At 43.4% G+C, this 17623-nt stretch overlaps 1 protein-coding gene across 1 annotated transcript in view; it reads right to left on the reverse strand.

The window, feature by feature from the left end:
• The window catches only part of JAK1 (Janus kinase 1), a 1643095-nt gene that overhangs the window by 393652 nt on the left and 1231820 nt on the right, over window positions 1–17623 (reverse strand). The window contains exon 16 of the mRNA XM_044085562.1: window positions 6601–6752. Coding sequence (XP_043941497.1) covers window positions 6601–6752 — 152 coding nt within the window. The remainder of the gene's footprint in view (window positions 1–6600; window positions 6753–17623) is intronic.

A 17623-nucleotide genomic window follows, 5' to 3' on the forward strand; every position in this document is an offset into this window, starting at 1 on the left:
TGAACAGAAATACTTAAGTGCCCTTTATCCTAGTTCTCTTCTATTATCCTTTTCTCTTATGAAAATGTCTCATGCAAGTAATTTCTCAAAATCATAAGCAGCAGTTTTACTGCTATCCACATGCAACTGAATGACAATATATATGCTATCCGTCTAAAGACATATGCTCAGTTCAAAAAAGTAAAAGGGACAGGCTTTAAACTGTAGGGGAATGACACCTATCTTTGATGCCAGTAATTCATAATTTTTTTTTTCTAAAGATCTTCCATGGATGATATTTGTGCTGCTGCAACTTGGGCTAATCCTCATACCTTTATTGCTCATTACAAACTGGATCTGGTCAATAGGGGAAGAGCAGCTTTCAGGTAAACAGTGCTCAGGAATATCCTTCCTTAAGAGTCCTCCCAGGATTCACATAGCTGGGGACTCTGTCCTGTTTGCTGAGGAACGAATGAAAATTGACAGCATCAGATAAAGGAGTTATGTACTCACCATAATATTCCATTGTGTTGTCCATTTTCATTCTTCTTCAACTCCCCTCCCTCTAACCTCCAACCCCCTACCAATTTATTTGTGACTTCTGGAAGAATGACAAGATACTACCAGAAAGTACAGTTTTGTACCTACCATAAATGTAGATGTCCGAGAGGTATGCATCTGCAGTCCTAACATATGGGTTGTCCTGCCTCAGGCAGCCCTTCGGTCGGCTGGATTCCAAAGTCTGAGTCTGGCCTCGGCTGATGTCGCACTTCACCCGACGTCATAGCTGCTGTTAATTGGGTATAAAGGCATCAGCCGATGCCATTTTCCTCAGTCTTTCTTGCCCCAGATGCCAGGTGCCCTCTAGGAAGGCTAAATTTGGATAAATACAAATGATTCCAAACAGTAGAGAGCAAATAAAAATAAACATGTATATACAAACAAATACACCATAATAGAATCCCCCAGCTAGCTACAAGATGGGTAAATACCCTAGGAATACCACAGAGGGGAAGGAGGGTGGGTAATCCTGATTGCAGATGCATACCTCTCGGACATCTACATTTATGGTAGGTACAAAACTGTACTATGTCCTTCAAGGATGCATCTGCAGTCCTAACATATGGGTAGAATACCATAGCCAAACTGGGGGAGGAGGCACTAAGAAGATTATGGTGTAGTTAAGATCCCTTGCAAAACAGCAGTGGCAAAACCTGCTCGGGATCTGGAGTATAAAGGTAGATTATAATGCTTGGCAAATGTATGCACGGAGCTCCAAGTAGCAGCCTCTAAAATGTCTTTGGTAGCCACTCCTCGTAAAAAAGCTGTAGTAGTGGCTGTAGCCCTTGTGGAGTGAGGTCTGATGTTTTCTGGAGTTGTCTTTCCATGAAAAGAGTAACAAAATCTAATGCAATTTCCTATCCATTTTGAGATTGTCTGTTTTGAAATTGCTTTTCCTTCCATTCCTGTTGCATATGCTACCAGAAGCTGGTCAGTTTTCCTATTGTTCTTGGTTCTGTCCAGGTAGTAGCGCAATTGCCTGTGCACATCCAAAGTATGCAGTAGTCTTTCCCCCCTGTTCTGTGGGTTGGGGAAGAATGTTGGTAGGTGGATTGCTTGGTTTAATGATACCCTGGAGACCACCTTTGGCATAAAAGTAGGATTAGTTCTCAAGGACACTCTATCCTGATGGAAGATAAGGAAGGACTGTACTGCCATTAATGCCTGTAATTCAGAAACCCTTCTAGCTGAAGTGATTGCAAGCAGGAAAGCAGTTTTCCAAGATAAGAACTGTAATTCTGCTGTTGCTGCTGGTTCAAAAGGGGGTAGTGTTAACTTTTCTAACACAAAGTTCAGGTCCCATGTAGGCAAAGGTGGCTTCCTTGGAGGCTTTACATTCTTAATTCCTCTCAGAAACTGCCTGAGTAGAGGATGAGAGAAGACTGGAGGATCCATGTTGTATTCTGCTGAAATTGCTGATGCATGAATCTTAATGGAGGAGTAAGACAGGCCACTGTGGAAAAGCTCTGCTAAATATTCCAGGATGTTAGCTATGTTTGCCAATGATACATTTTCTCCTTTTGCTGCACTCCAAATGAGGTATCTTTTCCATTTTGCTGAATAAGTTTTTCTTGTGGAGGGTCTGCGAGCCTCCAGGATAATGTCTTTAACCCTTTGAGATAAATCTGGGTTATTTTGTTTTATGTAATGTTCCAAGCAGCTAGCTGCAGTGTTTTCAAGTTTGGATGCAGGATTTTGAAGCTGTTCTGTGTTAGCAGTAAAGGAACTAGAGGTAGAGGCCATGCGTGTTCCCGAGACATACTCCTCAGTAGCGGGTACCAATGCTGTCTTGGCCAGTCTGGCGCTATCAGGATGATCCTTGGGTGATCTTCTTTGATCTTCAGTAGCACTTTGTGCATCAAAGGTAGAGGCGGGAATGCATATGCTGTCAGGTTTTCCCAACTGAAGGATAGGGAGTCCACCTTCCAAGCAAGTGGGTGGTATGTCCTTGTGCAGAATTTTCTCAATTGGTGGTTGTGTGGGGATGCGAACAGGTCTATTTCTGGTAGTCCCCATTTCTTTGTAATGGATTTGAAGATGTCTGGATGCAGCATCCATTCGTGGGCATCCGTGGTAGTTCTGCTTAAGATGTCTGCTAGTATATTTTCTTTTCCTGGCACAAATATTGCCTGGAGCTGAATGTTGAGGTTCAGGGCCACATTCCAGAGGTCCATTGCCATCTGGCATAGAGGATATGAATGTGTGCCTCCCTGTTTGTTGATATACCACATAACTGTGGTGTTGTCCGTCCTTATCAGCAAATGACCTTGTTGCAGAAACGGTCTGAATGTCTGAATTGCCTGTTTTACTGCCAGCATCTCTTTTTGATTTATGTGTAGGTTCAGCTGGTCTTGTGTCCATAAGCCTTGTATGCACTTGTCCACCATGTGTGCCCCCCAACTGAGGTCTGAGGCGTCCGTGGTGATAGTCTGGCTTGGGTGAGGGCTGTGGAACGGCAGTCCATTGTTCAATTGGCAGGCCTGAGCCCACCACTGGAATTCTTGCTTCAGGCATGGAATTATTGGAATTTGGGCTTCTAGGCTGTGTTTGTGCTGAGACCATAAATTCCTTAGGTACCATTGCAACTTCCTCATATGTAGCCTGGCATGTGGAATCAATATTATGCAGGATGCCATGTAACCCAGGGCTTGCAGTTGTTAATGCCATGAAAGAGAGTGGTAGTTGCTTTTGCTTTTCTGCTGTGAGGAATGCCATTTGGTTTGATGTGTCCAGTTCCGCACCCAAGAAAGTTATCCTTTGGGATGGTATCAGCCTTGACTTTTTTATGTTGACTGTGTATCCCAGGGCTTGCAATATGTGAATAACCTTTCTCAAATCTTTTGTTAATTTGTTTTTGTTGTCCGCTTGTAACAGGCAATCGTCCAGGTATGGATAAATTTGAATTCCCTGAAGCCTGCAATGAGCAATTACTGATGCCAGGCATTTTGTGAATACTCTGGGCTCAGTAGATAAGCCAAAAGGCAATGCTGAGAATTGATAATGCTCTGATCCTGCAAGAAATCTGTGGTATCTTCTGCAATTTGGTCGTATGGGGACGTGCAGGTATGCCTCCTTGAGATCTAGAGTCACCAGCCAAGACACCTTGCCCAGCATGGGAAGAAGTTGTTGTAGGGTCAGCATCTTGAATTTTGGAACAATGAGATATGTGTTCAGAGCGGACAGGTCTAGAATAGGTCTCCATTGTTTTTCCTTTCTTGGTACCAGGAAAAGTCTGGAATAAAATTCCTTGTCCTTGTTCCATAGATGGTACCTTTTCTATAGCTCTCATCCTTAGTAAGTGGTCGATTTGTTGTAGAGCGTTTGTTTTTTGGTTTGGTGGTAGGTTTGGCATTCCTCTCTTCCTTGGTAGAGTATGGAAGTGAAACCTGTAACCTTTGTCTATTGTCTGTAAAATCCATTTGTCTCCTGTAATGTAATGCCAGTTTACTGAAAATAAGGCTAGCTTTCCGCCTAAGGGTGCTTCTAGTTGTTCCCTGGTAGGCGGTATCAGAGCCAAGTCACTGTGATTGTCCTGTGGAAGTGGTAGTGGCTGGATCTGTGGCAGTACTTCTCTGGTTGTTAGGCTGCCACTGACATCCCCTGTAGGCACCTCTGGATTGACCTCTGCCTCTTGGGCGCCTATTTCTGCCTCTTTGTGCTCTGGTGGTGTCTGGAAAGGACCAATTCTTCGAAGGCCAATTCCTACTAAACCTTGGAGGCTGGACCTGTAAGAAATCCTTGACTGTTTGGACAGATTTTGCTTTTTCTTCCAACTTCTTTAACACTTGCTGTGCAGGGGAGCCAAACAAACTGTGTTTTTCCATGGGAGCATCTAGGAGCTTTGACTTTACGTGGTCTGGCAAAGATTGCTCTTTTAACCATGCATGCCTTCTGATCACTGTACCAGTCATAGCTGATCTAAAGGAAGCCTCCAGTGCATCATAGCCGCATTTTAAGGAATGATTACTGACCTGCTGAGTGTTATGTACCAAATCCTGAAGGGACTTACGGTCTATAGGTTCAGGAGAGGACAGTTTTTTAGTTAGCTGATCTAACAGAAATTCCTGATACTGAATCATGTGGAATTGACAGTTTAAGGCCCTAGCCGAAAGAGTAGCAGAAGTATAAACTTTTTTACCCCATCTCTCTAATGCCCTAGATTCTCTTTCAGAGGGAGGGTTTTGGTAGAGGCAGCTGCTACAGCTTTGGGGCCCTGTGAAATAGTTTCAGGATCTGCAATAGGAGCCTTATACAAGTGATAATGTGTGTCCGGGACCCTGTAGTATCTGTCGGGCTTAGCAGGGGCCGGGGGAAGAGAGTCAGGGGCAGTACAAGCATCATTAAATGCATCATCCACAACTGTAAGTACTGGAGGAATGGCTAAAGGCCTATGCTGTGGCAAATGTAAAAAGGTCCTAAGCCTTTTCCTAGAGTCTGAAAAATCCTGGCCCTGCCATTGAAATTGTTCTCTCATAGCATGCAAGGTTTCCCCAAAAGAAAATTCCTCTGGAGGAGAGGCAGAAGGAATGGAGTCTTCTGCGTCAGAGTCCTCATATGGAGAATAGGGCCTTCTGGAGGATTTGAATTTTCTGAATCATCAGAGGAATAATCTGTAGAAACTGGCTCAGGGGGCTCTGCTCTAGGCCTCTTCTCTTGAGGGGGATGAGAGGCCCTGTCAGGGTGAGGTTGGGATCCCCTGATCAAAGAAATGAGATCCTCTGCCAGGCTAAGCATTTGGGTACTAGAGCTAGGCCTGTGTGAGGGGGTTTTAGCAGATTTTGCTGCTTTAGCCCTAGAAAAAGCCTTAATAGACATGGATGCAGGGGGCCTAGCAGCTCCACGTGCAGGACTAGATATGTCTAAGGGAATAGTATCTGATAAATCCTGAGAACCTGCAACAGCAGGTGGAAATTCAGTAGCAGATTCAGCCATGCTGGAGGAGGCCTCGGTTGTAGGAGGCATGCTTTCGGCCGAAGGAAGAACCGAGGACTCGGTTTCAGCCGAAACCGAGACACCCGCGGTTGGCTTAACCCGGACCGCGAGTGACGGTCCTTTTCCTTATGCTTTTTAGATAATTGTGAAGTCGGAGTCTCCGACGGCATGTTGTAAGCAAAAGCGGGGCCGAAAAACTCCTCTGCAAACTCCGACCGATGTCTAAGTGTCCGTCGGTTGAAGGAAGCACAGGCTAGACAAGCTGTTACGTCGTGGTCTGGGCCTAAGCAAGGAAGGCAGTAAGAGTGGAAATCCTTATGAGGTATTTATTTCCCACAAGTTAAACAGTTATTCACTTTTTCTGACATCGGCTGAGGCAAGAAAGAGTCCCCAACGGGGTACTTAGCTTTTTAGAAGTTTTCGGTAGTAGTAATCTCTGGTTCTGACCGACCGGCACTTGCGAACAGCTTCTGCTTCGGGCGCCACGCGGCAAGAAAGACTGAGGAAAATGGCGTCGGCTGATGCCTTTATACCCAATTAACAGCAGTTATGACGTCGGGTGAAGTGCGACATCAGCCGAGGCCAGACCCAGACTTTGGAATCCGGCCGACCGAAGGGCTGCCTGAGGCAGGACAACCCATATGTTAGGACTGCAGATGCATCCTTGAAGGACATCCAATGTTCCTGCATCTGAGCTCCAGATATTCATTTCTCATATTATGATAATTTGTAAGTTTCTAATAAGCAAAAAGATAAGCAAACAAGATCTGAGGTGTAGTAGGGGACTACAGCATTACGGGTAAGGAGGAGCTCCAGAATTTTCAGTATCCACGAGTTGTAAAAAGTGTCCGAGTTGGGTCAGATCCAAACCCATTTGTTGAGGAACAAATGAAAATTGACAACATCAGACACTGTGTTACAAAATGTACTTTGAAACACTAGAGTCTTTCAACCAATAATAGGAAGAAAACACTCATAAATGAGCAATACAAATGATTAGTACACCAATGAACAGGCTAGTCTGTAAAAGCATTCAGAGAAATAATTATTTTTAGCATTACTGTTTTCTTTTTCTGTAGCTGAGACAAACTGTACAAACTAACAGTCTTTCTTACATAATTCTATTACCTCCGCTAACTTCTTATCTTTCAAAGGCCTTTCCCCATTGTAGCAGATCTCCCACAGTGTTGTTCCAAAGCTCCATTTATCTGCAGCAACACTGAGATTTCTAGAATCTTCAACACATTCTGGTGCAATCCAGGGGATTCTCTCCACTCGCTCTAAAATTCAGAACACAATTTAAGACCATTCTAGCAGAAAAAAAATGTTGCCATCACAAGGTTATAAAGACAGATGCACATTGTTAGTTATAGCAATATGTACAACTTAATCAAGCAAAAGTTATGGCTTACCATAATAATAGACCGGTAAGAAGTAGGTCCATCCCAAAGGCTCTGAGAATTTGAGGCCAGGAACTTCTTCAAACAGCAGCTTGTCATCATGCTCTCATTTCACCATAACACTTCTAAGTCTCTAATTATTTATTGGTGCACTATTTTTGTACCCTCATGAATACAAAGATCAGGTAACCTGCAATGGCAGTGAACAAACAAAAGAAAAGAACAAAGGTACTTGCTAGTTCCTATCATGGGGAGCTAGGAAGGGACAGGAAACTGTCAGACTGTCCTAGGCTCTGGACATGTGATGGAAGGGTAAGAACCATTACAGAGTGGACCTATTAATTACAGCTCTGTCATTATAGTTGGTTCTGGCACCTAGGCAGCTAGACATTTCCCTGTGGAGCATTTGGTTATGGACACATGGATGAAATGACTTCAGTTGCAGAGAAACATGGCTATTGCAAATTCCCTGTGGGTAAAGATAATCACACACTGTCATACCCACAACTTTAATAACTAAGTGCATGGGGCAGAAGTAGCAATGAGTGCTTTGCTCAGTGTATAGTACGTTTATATAACTACAATGTGTAGAAGTATGCAACAGCATGGAGGAAATCCTGCATGCTACTGTAGTCACATTTATGCTCCAGGATGCATTTTAGGTAATGTTGTCCAGACATTGTGAAGGGAGCAGTGGTCCACACACACCAGTTATAAAGGGGCTCCTCAATGTGCACTGCATTTTACTGCCACTAACATGCCCACTGGCCAGCCTGCTGCTGATGCCTGCTATCTCATGTTGCCTTGAAGGCCATGGGCATTATTTTCCCCTAATGCATTTGGTTACCGAAGTTATGGGCACGACTCAGCAGGCTTCTCTTTCTCCACAGGTAATTCACAACAGCCACATTTCTCTGCAGCTGCATGTTCCCTCCGCCATGTGTCCCCAACCCAAATGTACCACAGGGAAATATCATGCTGTCTAGGTGCCTGAACCCCATTACATTAAGTTGCAACTATCATATCTTGTAAGACATGGTCCATCTTCAGTTAACCTGCAGGACAGAGGACAAAGCTATCTATTTGGGTGTGCCTGCTTAGCAGAACATTCCTTTGATCACAGCAGCCCCAAAAAAGAAACATTTTACAAACAATATTCAGGTTCTAATGTTTACCAAAGGTGTTGAGATTTTTCCAAGTGGTTTCTGTGCAACTGCTGTCTAATGAAGTATACATGAAGAAGGCAGTCAATGAGGTCACTGCCCTACTTGTAAGGTCTCTAGAAGTTGCATCCCACTGATAAGTAGCAGTATCTGATGTAATATGAAATCAATCTGGACAGAGTGTCTTTGGATATCTGCATGCATCTGAGGGCAAGGGAGACAAACAACTGATCAGATTTTAAGTATTTGGTTTTGCTAATGTGAAACCACAGTATCTTCTGGGCATTCGTGCAATGTAATACATACTTCTCCCATGCTCTGATAACTCAGAAAGAACACAGGGAGGCTGATAGTTTGGTTTAAGTTAGACCTGGTAGCTATTTTATGCATACAAGAAGGAGGTGTTTGTGTGGGCCATAACCTTGTCTTTGTAAATAAAAATTAGTATGTAGGACTGACTGACAAGACACGAAAAGTACAGTTGTGCACCTAATAACCAAAAAACGGAAGGTGCAAAAAGTCACTAATAACCACAGAAAAGCAACTCGGATCCAGGAATGATGTCACGAACAGTTTAATGATAACCACACAGATGTAAACAGCTGTTCAGCGTTTACATCTGTGTGGTTATTATTAAACTGTTTGTGACAACATTCCTGGATCCAAGGTACAGTTGTGTACCTACCATAAATGTAGATGTTCGAGTGTACTCACTGTTGCAGTCATTACACTTGGGTTATCCTGCAGGCAGGCTTCCCTCAGTCGGCCTGAATTCCAAAGTCCTGGTCCGGCGTCAGTTGCTGTTGCCTCTTCCCTGACGTCAGTGCGCCAGGGGTATAAAAGATGCAGCCGACGCCATTTTCTTCAGTTTTTCTTGCCCCAGATGTCAGGTGCCCCCAAAAGGATAGGCTGTAAAAATTATGATCATAAAAAAGCATGCACATAACCTTCATCTACAAGCAAATACACCACATAGGTTGTATAGAATAGAGAGGTACAGATAAGTCCCAGCAAAGAAAAAGGGGGATGGTGGGAAGGTAACCTGGACTGCAACAGTGAATACACTCGAACATCTACATTTATGGTAGGTACACAACTGTACTATGTTCATTGTGTTTCACTGTTGCAGTCATTACATTTGGGTTGAATCCCAAAGCTGAGGCTGGGTGGCTGGGCCTAAATAGAGTTTGGAGTGGCTATGAGGCCCTGCAGAACTGCAGTGACAAAGCCTGCTCTGGATTTAGAGTAGAGAGGTAAATGGTAGTACTTTGTAAAAGTGTGCACTGAAGACCATGTTGCAGCCTCCAAAATATCCTTGGTTGGTACTCCTCTGAGGAAGGCTGCTGAAGTGGCTGCTGCTCTGGTAGAATGTGGCCTAATGCCCTTGGGCACTGATTTGCCATGTTGTGAATAGCAGAAACGAATGCAGTGGCCTATCCATTTTGAAATAGTCTGCTTTGAAATGGCTTTTCCTTGCGAACCTGCAGCATATGCCAGCAAGAGTTGCTCAGTCTTTCTGAAGGCTTTAGTCTTGTCCAAGTAAAACCGTAGCTGTCTGTGTATGTCCAAAGTATGCAGAAGTCTCTCCCCCTTATTCTGTGAGTTTGAATAAAAGGTAGGCAAATGTATGGTTTGGTTAATAGCCACACTGGACACTACCTTAGGCATAAATGTCGGGTTTGTCCTTAGAGAAACCCTGTCCTGATGGAAAATAATAAAAGGTTCCACAGCCATTAGTGCCTGTAACTCTGAGACTCTTCTTGCTGAAGTTATTGCTAGGAGAAGAGCGGTTTTCCATGACAAGTATTTTATCTCTGCTGTATTGGCTGGCTCAAAAGGAGGCAGTGTGAGTTTTTCCAAGACAAAATTGAGGTCCCGTGCAGGTATTGGAGCTCTCCTTGGAGGTCTTATGTTTTTCGCCCCTCTGAGAAACTCTCTTAGCAGTGGATGAGAAAAACTAGGTGGGTCCGTATTGTAATGAGCTGAAATGGCAGAGACATGGATCTTAATTGATGAGAAGGATAGGCCTTTGTCTAGCATCTCAGTTAGGTATTGCAAAATCTGAGGAATATTTGGTACAAGCGAGTCAATTCCCTGCGCTTGGTTCCAAGCACAGAATCTCTTCCATTTTTCTGCATAAGATTTTCTGGTGCTGGGCCTCCTGGCCTCCAAAATAACATCCATAACTGCTTTAGAGAGAGGTGTGTTCTGAATGATTGCATTATCCGCCATGCAACCAGATTTAGGGTTCTGAGTTGGCTGTGCAGGATCTGATTGTTCTGTTGGGTCAGCAAATAAGGTATTAGAGGCAATATCCAGGCTGGGCCTTGAGACATGCTCTTTAGGATTGGGTACCAGTGCTGGAGTGGCCAGTCTGGGGCAATCAGTATCATGTTTGGCTTTTGTTGTCTGACCTTTAGGAGTATCTTGGAGAGGAGAGGCAGAGGAGGGAAGGTATACACTGTAAGGGCTTTCCAGCTGAATGAAAGGGCGTCCACTTTCCATGCTTGCTTGTGATAATTCCGAGTGCAGAATCTCTGTAGCTGGCAGTTGTCAGGGGAGGTGAAGAGATCTATGTCTGGGCATCCCCATTTCCCTGTTATCATGTTGTAAATTTGTGGATCTAGTTTCCACTCATGAGGATCCATGAGGTTTCTGCTTAGTTCGTTTGCCAAAGTATTTGTCTTGTCTGGCAGGAATTGTGCTTGCAGATGTACTTAAGTCAATTCTGTGTTCCACAAAGCCATGGCTTGCCTGCAGAGGGGGTAGGAATGTGTGCCCCCTTGCTTGTTTAAGTACCACATGACTGTAGTATTGTCCGTCTTTATCAGTAGTTGTCCTGGATGAAGTAGGTCCTTGAAGGCTGTCAGGGCATTTTGCACAGCTAGCATCTCTTTTTGATTGATATGAAGATGCATTTGGTTTGTGGGCCATGTGCCCTGAATACATTTTCTTGCCATGTGCACCCCCCAGGCATAATCTGATGCATCTGTTGTTAGTGTCTGCCTGGCAGTGGGTAAGGTGAATGGCTGTCCCTTGTTGTGGTGACAGGCCTGTGCCCACCATTGAAATTCCTGTTGCAGGCAGGGAATGAGAGTAATTACTGTTTCCAGGCTGTGGCAATGTTGAGTCCAAACACTTTTTAGATACCATTGTAGATTCCTCATATGCAGTCTTGCATATGGAATTAGTAGAATGCAGGATGCCATGTAGCCCAGAGCCTGCAGAATTTTTCTTGCAGATAACTGGGTCTTTGTTGCCATGTCTTTGAAGTAAGACGTCAGATGCCTTTGTTTGTCTGCATGAGATAAGCCATCTGGGCAGTTGTATTTAAGCTTGCACCCAGGAATATTATCTCTTGAGAGGGTACTAGTTTTGATTTATTTTCGTTTACTGTGTACCCTAGGCAAATTAATAATATTTTTACAAATGCCATATGCTGTAGTAGAATATCTTTGTTCTTTGCTTGAATAAGGCAGTCGTCCAAGTAGGGATATATTTGAATTCCTCTTTGTCTGCAAAATGCAATTACTGGTGCCAGGCATTTTGTGAAGACCCTGGGTGCAGTAGATAAGCCAAAGGGCAGTGCAGGGAATTGGTAGTGCACTGAGCCAGCTATGAATCTGAGGTATCTTCTGCAAGATTGTCTGATTGGGACATGCAGGTATGCCTCTTTGAGGTCCAAAGTTACAAGCCAAGCCTTCTTGCTCAGCATGGGCAGAAGCTGCTGTAGAGTCAACATTTTTAATTTTGGGACGTCCAGAAAAGTATTTAGAATAGACAGGTCCAGAATTGGTCACCAGGCTTTGTCCTTTCTTGGTACTAAGAAAAGTCTTGAGTAAAATCATTGCCCCTGCTCTTGTTGTGGCACTGGCTGAATAGCCCCCATGTCCATGAGAGATGAAACTTGTTTTTGTGCCTCTGGCCATTGATTGCATGGCAGGTCTGGCATATCTTTTGCCTTTGGAAGGATGTGAAAGTGGAACTTGTAAGCCCTGAGAGACTATATTTAAGACCCATTTGTCCTGGGTTATCTTGTGCCAGTTTTGTGAAAAAAGTGCTAGCTTTCCCCCTAAGGGTGCTGCCAAAAAATAAGTACTTGGCATTGGCAGAGGGAAGTCATTGGGACTGTTTTCTATAAGGCTGTGATTTGTCTTCTCCGCTTCTGGAGGTAGAAGCACCCCATTTTCTGTAAGGCTGTGATTTGTCTTCTCCGCTTCTGGAGGTAGAAGCACCCCATTGTTTGGGCCTGTATGAGCCCTGGGGCTGTTGCCTGCCTCTAGGGCATCTGAATCTGCCTCTTTGTGGTCTGTCTGACACTGGAAAGGACCAATTCTTAGAGGGCCAGTTCCTGCTAAATCTGGGTGGCTGTACCCATAAGAAATCCTTTACTGTCTGCATAGATTTTGCCTTATCCTCCATTTTCTACAACACCTCTTCTGCCTTAACACCAAACAAAGTATCATGCTGTAATGGAGCATCCAATAATTTTGCTTTAACATGATCAGGCAGAGTCTGTTCTTTAACCAAGCATGCCTTCTAATAACAGAACCTGTAACAGCGGCCCTGCACGAGGCCTCCAGTGAATCATAGCCACATTGCAAAGTATGTTTTCCCATTTGCTCAGCTGCATGCAATAAATCCAGCAAATCTTTGTTCTCAGAACATTCAGAATTTGACAACATTTTTTGTTTTAACAAAGACATTAAGTATTGCTGATATTTGAGCATATGAAATTGACAATTTAAAGCCCTTACAGCCAAGGTAGCAGAAGTGTAAACATTTTTCCCCCATCTGTCCAAAGCCCTAGAATCTCTATCTGAGGGGGACAGGGTTTTTGGCAGAAGCAGCTTTGACCCCTTTGGGACCCTTTGAGATAGTTTCTGGGTCAGCAGCAGGGTTCTTGTAAAGAAATTTATGGGAGTCTGGGACCCTGTAGTATTTGTCCGGCTTAACAGGGGCAGGAGGTAAAGAGTCTGGAGATGGGCTATGTCTAGAACAGGGGGAATTGCAAGAGGTCTGTGCTGAGGAAGTAAAAGAAAGTCTCTACATCTTTTCTTAGAATTGGAATAATCCTGGCTCTCCCAATGGAAATGCTCCCTCATGGAATGCAAGGTTTCCCCAAATGAATAGTCCTCAGGAGGAGAAGCTGAAGGAATAGAATCTTCAGCATCAGAATCCTCATAGGGAGGAACAGAATATCTCTGATCAGAAGAGGAATCAGAGGAAATGGAAACCTGATCAGAGGAATCATATTCAGTGTCTTGCCTAGGCCTCTTATCAGGAGGGGGATGGGAACCCCTAATCAAAGTAATTAGGTCTTCGGCCATTTTGAGCATCTGTTTTTTAGGCATAGAAGTCTGTCCTGGAGAATGCTGTACTGTTTTCCTTGTCTTTAAAACTGTTTTAGACTTTGTCTTGGATGCTGAAGTAGGCTTTATATAAAGTTGTGTAGGTCTGAAGACACCCTCAGAAGCCGATGCCTGCTCAGCAGCTCCGGACCCATCTGAGGGATTAATTTCTGAAGGGCCAATACCTTGAGTATCCAGAGGCCTAGCTGTCTCCACGTGAGAGTCGGAGGCGGCCTGTGGCTCTGAGGTAGCGGGAGTCAGGGGCTGGGAAAGTGCCTCACTGAGCACCAGCAAACTGGCAACTGGCCTGGAAGAGGCTTTGTCGTCAGTTTTGAACCTCGGATGCTTGTCCTTGTCTTTATCCTTGCGTTTTTTTATGAATTCCGGTCCTCGGTTGTTCCAACGGCATTATGTAATTAAACCACCTGCCAAAATAATGAAAAGCAAAATCGTACCGACACTTAATAATGCGTTGGTTAAATCTAGCACAAAACCGACAACTAGCAACGTCGTGGTCAGGGCCTAGGCAAGGAATACAGTAAGAGTGGAAATCCTTATAAGGTATTTGCTTCCCACAAGAAATACAATTGTTAACTTTTTCTGACATCGGTCTGGAGCAAGAAAAAAGTTTCCCCAACAGGGTACTTAGCTTTATTGAAGACTTCGGATCTGAAATTTGATTTTGAAAATCTCAGGAGTCGGCCAACTGGCACTTGCGAACTGCTTTTGCTTTGGGCACCGCGCGGCAATAAAGACTGAAGAAAATGGCGTCGGCTGCATCTTTTATAACCCTGGCGCACTGACGTCAGGGAAGAGGTGACAGCAACCGATGCCAGACCAGGACTTTGGAATTCAGGCTGACTGCGGGTAGCCTGCCAGCAAGATAACCCAAGTGTAATGACTGCAACAGTGAATTTTTCTGGCCGAAATCACTGGCAATGACAAAGATGGTCTGCTGGAACAGCAACTTAAGATCAGACTAAGAGGAGGTCTTGAAGGCGGCTTGGGTCAACCCTTCCAAAATGAAATGCAGATTCTATGCAGGCACGATCTCATATGGGAGGGTGTCTTAAAAACAGGTTCATTTAACCTGCACTGGTGGCATAGATGGATAAAGCCATAACTGTAGCCTAGGTGACCTGAATTTGACTAGCAGTTTAGGTGACTGTTGACCAAGGATGAATGAATGAGGTGTGCCCATTCTGGGTGAGGAAGGACAATGATTCCTACACAGCTCATGCCACTGCTCTGATGACAGGGCCTCAGCTACATGGCAGAAGCCTTTCACGATGCAGTAGCAGCTGGTGCTGGGAAGATGCGAGCTTAGACAACCAAACATTAATGGTAACCTCTGTCAATGCATGTGAGGGAGCATGCACATGTGAGCCAGGATTTACAGGTGGCCCTTACAATGACTTTCTTGAGTGATTAAAAAAATGTAAAAGCTCTCACTGCCAGGATGTTGACAAAAGCACAAAGCAGCTTCATGGTTCCCTAGATGATGACCTCCTTGGACTATCTAATATCAGATTGAAAAGTACCTTTGTGGTCAGTAGAAGTTAGGCAAAAATTATTTAGAAAGCAACCTTTAAGGAAGATCTTGCTCACTGGCAACCACAAAGAATGGAAAATTATTTCTCTGATGAAAGCTTCAAATCACAGTGAGGTGAACATTTAAGAATGAGTAAGTCTTTGATCAAGCAGCTCTACCAAGCAACGCAGGACTTGATGAACAGGAACACGCTGGGGATATATACCCCCTCTAGCAGCCCAAAACACAGACCAATTTCATCCTCTTTATATGTTTTCCTTGGGAAAAGTTTCCGTGACGGTGCCAAAATTTCCTTAATCTTGTCTTCAAAATCAGGACTGTTGGCCTCATTAAGAAATGAAGAAGCCAAACCAATAGCTTGTGGATGCTGGTGTTTGGGTGAGACCTCATAGATGAATGAGAAATTAGGCCTTTGAATGGAAAGAGCTTGAGTAGGCCTTCCAGTATACAGGCAGTCAGCAGTAGGAATCCGACTTGATTGGGTCAGTATGGAACCAACAAGATCATTCTGGATTTGTGCAGTCTACCTTTCTGTATCACTTTGAGAATAAACGAGAATGAGGAATAGGAGGGTCCCAGGGCCATATCTCTGTTAATTCATTCCTAACTGCTCTGTTGGACATCAGGACTAGACAGCAGAATTTTTGGTGTTTCATGTTTGTGACGTAACTAGATCTATTTTGGATTGCTTCCACATCCAAACAATGTTCTTCCTAGTTTAGGGACAATTTATGTGAAAGAAGCAGCCTGCTCACTTTCTCCACCTACATGTGCAATTCTAGAAGAATGTGTACTGACAGCAAGAACAAGTTGTGGTCCAAGGCTCAGTTCCAAAGTTTGATGTATTTCCTGCATGGCACAGTGAGCAAGTTCCTTGTATCTGTTTAGATACAAGACAGCTAACACACTGATTGTATGTTTGGCAAGCAGAACCCCTGTAGGGCAATGAGAACCACTTGATTTCTTACAGATTAACATGCAGTGGAGAGTCTGGAGGGGACCACAAGCAGTGCACCATCCTTACCTGAAAATGTTTCCCCAAACCAGGGCAGATGGATCTGTGTTAAGCATATTGGGGATATGGAGCCACTATCTCAGGAAGTATAATGGGGTTCCTATCAAGTCAATGACTGCAATTTCAGTGAACACATATACATCAAGAGACGTTTGCAACTAATTTCTCTGCTATTGGAATTTTCACCCTTCTCCATTGCTGTGTGACCTCAGAGTTGGGATATACAAGTTCAGGGAGTGTACACTACCCCCTAGCATGGTTTGTGTGTGCGGGGGGGGGGGGGCTATCTGCCAGCAAAAAAAGTACATCTACAAGGTTCAATTATTAATGAATTGCTCTTGCTCTACATGTATTTACCAAAAATGCTGTTGATAAATCGATATATACCCAGTTTATGTACCAGTATGCTACATTTCTGTAGGAAAGTGACAGCTCATGCTGATGCTATTACAGTCTGACACCCCACTTCATGGTCTCAGGTATAGGTGTGTATGTGGTACCATGACAACAGAGATTGATTTAAGGCCCGGACGCTTTCTGTGTGGAGTCTGCATGCCCTCCCCATGGTAGAGTGGCGTTCGAAAGACATGTGTGAATGGGTGCACCTTCGTTGAAGGTGGGACGCTGAACTGGCACCTCGGCACTGTAAAAATCTACTGCCAATCATTAGCAGACCGGAGTTCCGCTGTGGCGACCCCTAACTGGGAAAAGCCGAAAGAACAACAACCTTCTACATAAACTGTTCCTGAATTTTGCTTTGACATTCTGAGCCAACAATATTTGCTAAACCACCAAATGCATGGACATACTTTTCTCGGGAACTAAAAATTCATGGTGCTGTAGGGTACCCAAGACATATCTCAAAACAGTTTTTAACTGGGAAGGAACCAGCTGCATCTTGGGTATATTGATAGTGGTGCCCATGAAACTGAATTATCTGGTCACTGCAACTCCATATTCTTTTTTTTTAAAGCAACTTTATTGAATTATCACTTGTGACAAAGGGAAACTTACATTATATGAAGGTAATCAAAGCATATTAACAAGTTCACATTTACAAATTTTATACATCACCTACATTGTTATATATCATATAATTAAAGCAACATTACATAAATTGTTCAAATTTTGCCTTCTCAAACCTTGCTCCTCTTCCAAAACATTTTTCTGCATGTAATGTTCCCACAATTTGTAATTTACTCATATCCTTTTCTAAGGATCCTACTTCCTGTTCTTTTATCTCTTTTACAATATTCTCAGAAAACGTGAAACAGTCCAAACTGCTAAAATACCAAAACCAGGCAAATGACCATGAACAGCTTCAAAAATACACACTCCCAAATCTTTCTTTAGCGCTTTCATCCACATTTATTTTCGTGAACTTCCTCAGAAATAAATTACATCTAAAAACCATTGTTTAAATACTGTTGTTACAGGAAATGATGTAATTAATTAGAAAACATTTTTTTTTTAAATACTTAAATTAACAATGCATATGTCATACTTTATATTCGTTAATATTTTCAAAATCACAAATAATTAAAAACTTGTTTGAAACATCCATCTGAAAATGTCATTCATTACTGTGTGTCATTACTAGTGTCATTCATTACTACTAGCAAAACAGCCGTGTGAAAAAGCAATGTAAAAATTACCTATATATTAAAAAA

Source organism: Protopterus annectens, chromosome 10.part0 (genome assembly GCF_019279795.1).
Source record: "Protopterus annectens isolate FY-2018-M chromosome 10.part0, PAN1.0, whole genome shotgun sequence".
NCBI lineage: Eukaryota > Metazoa > Chordata > Ceratodontiformes > Protopteridae > Protopterus > Protopterus annectens.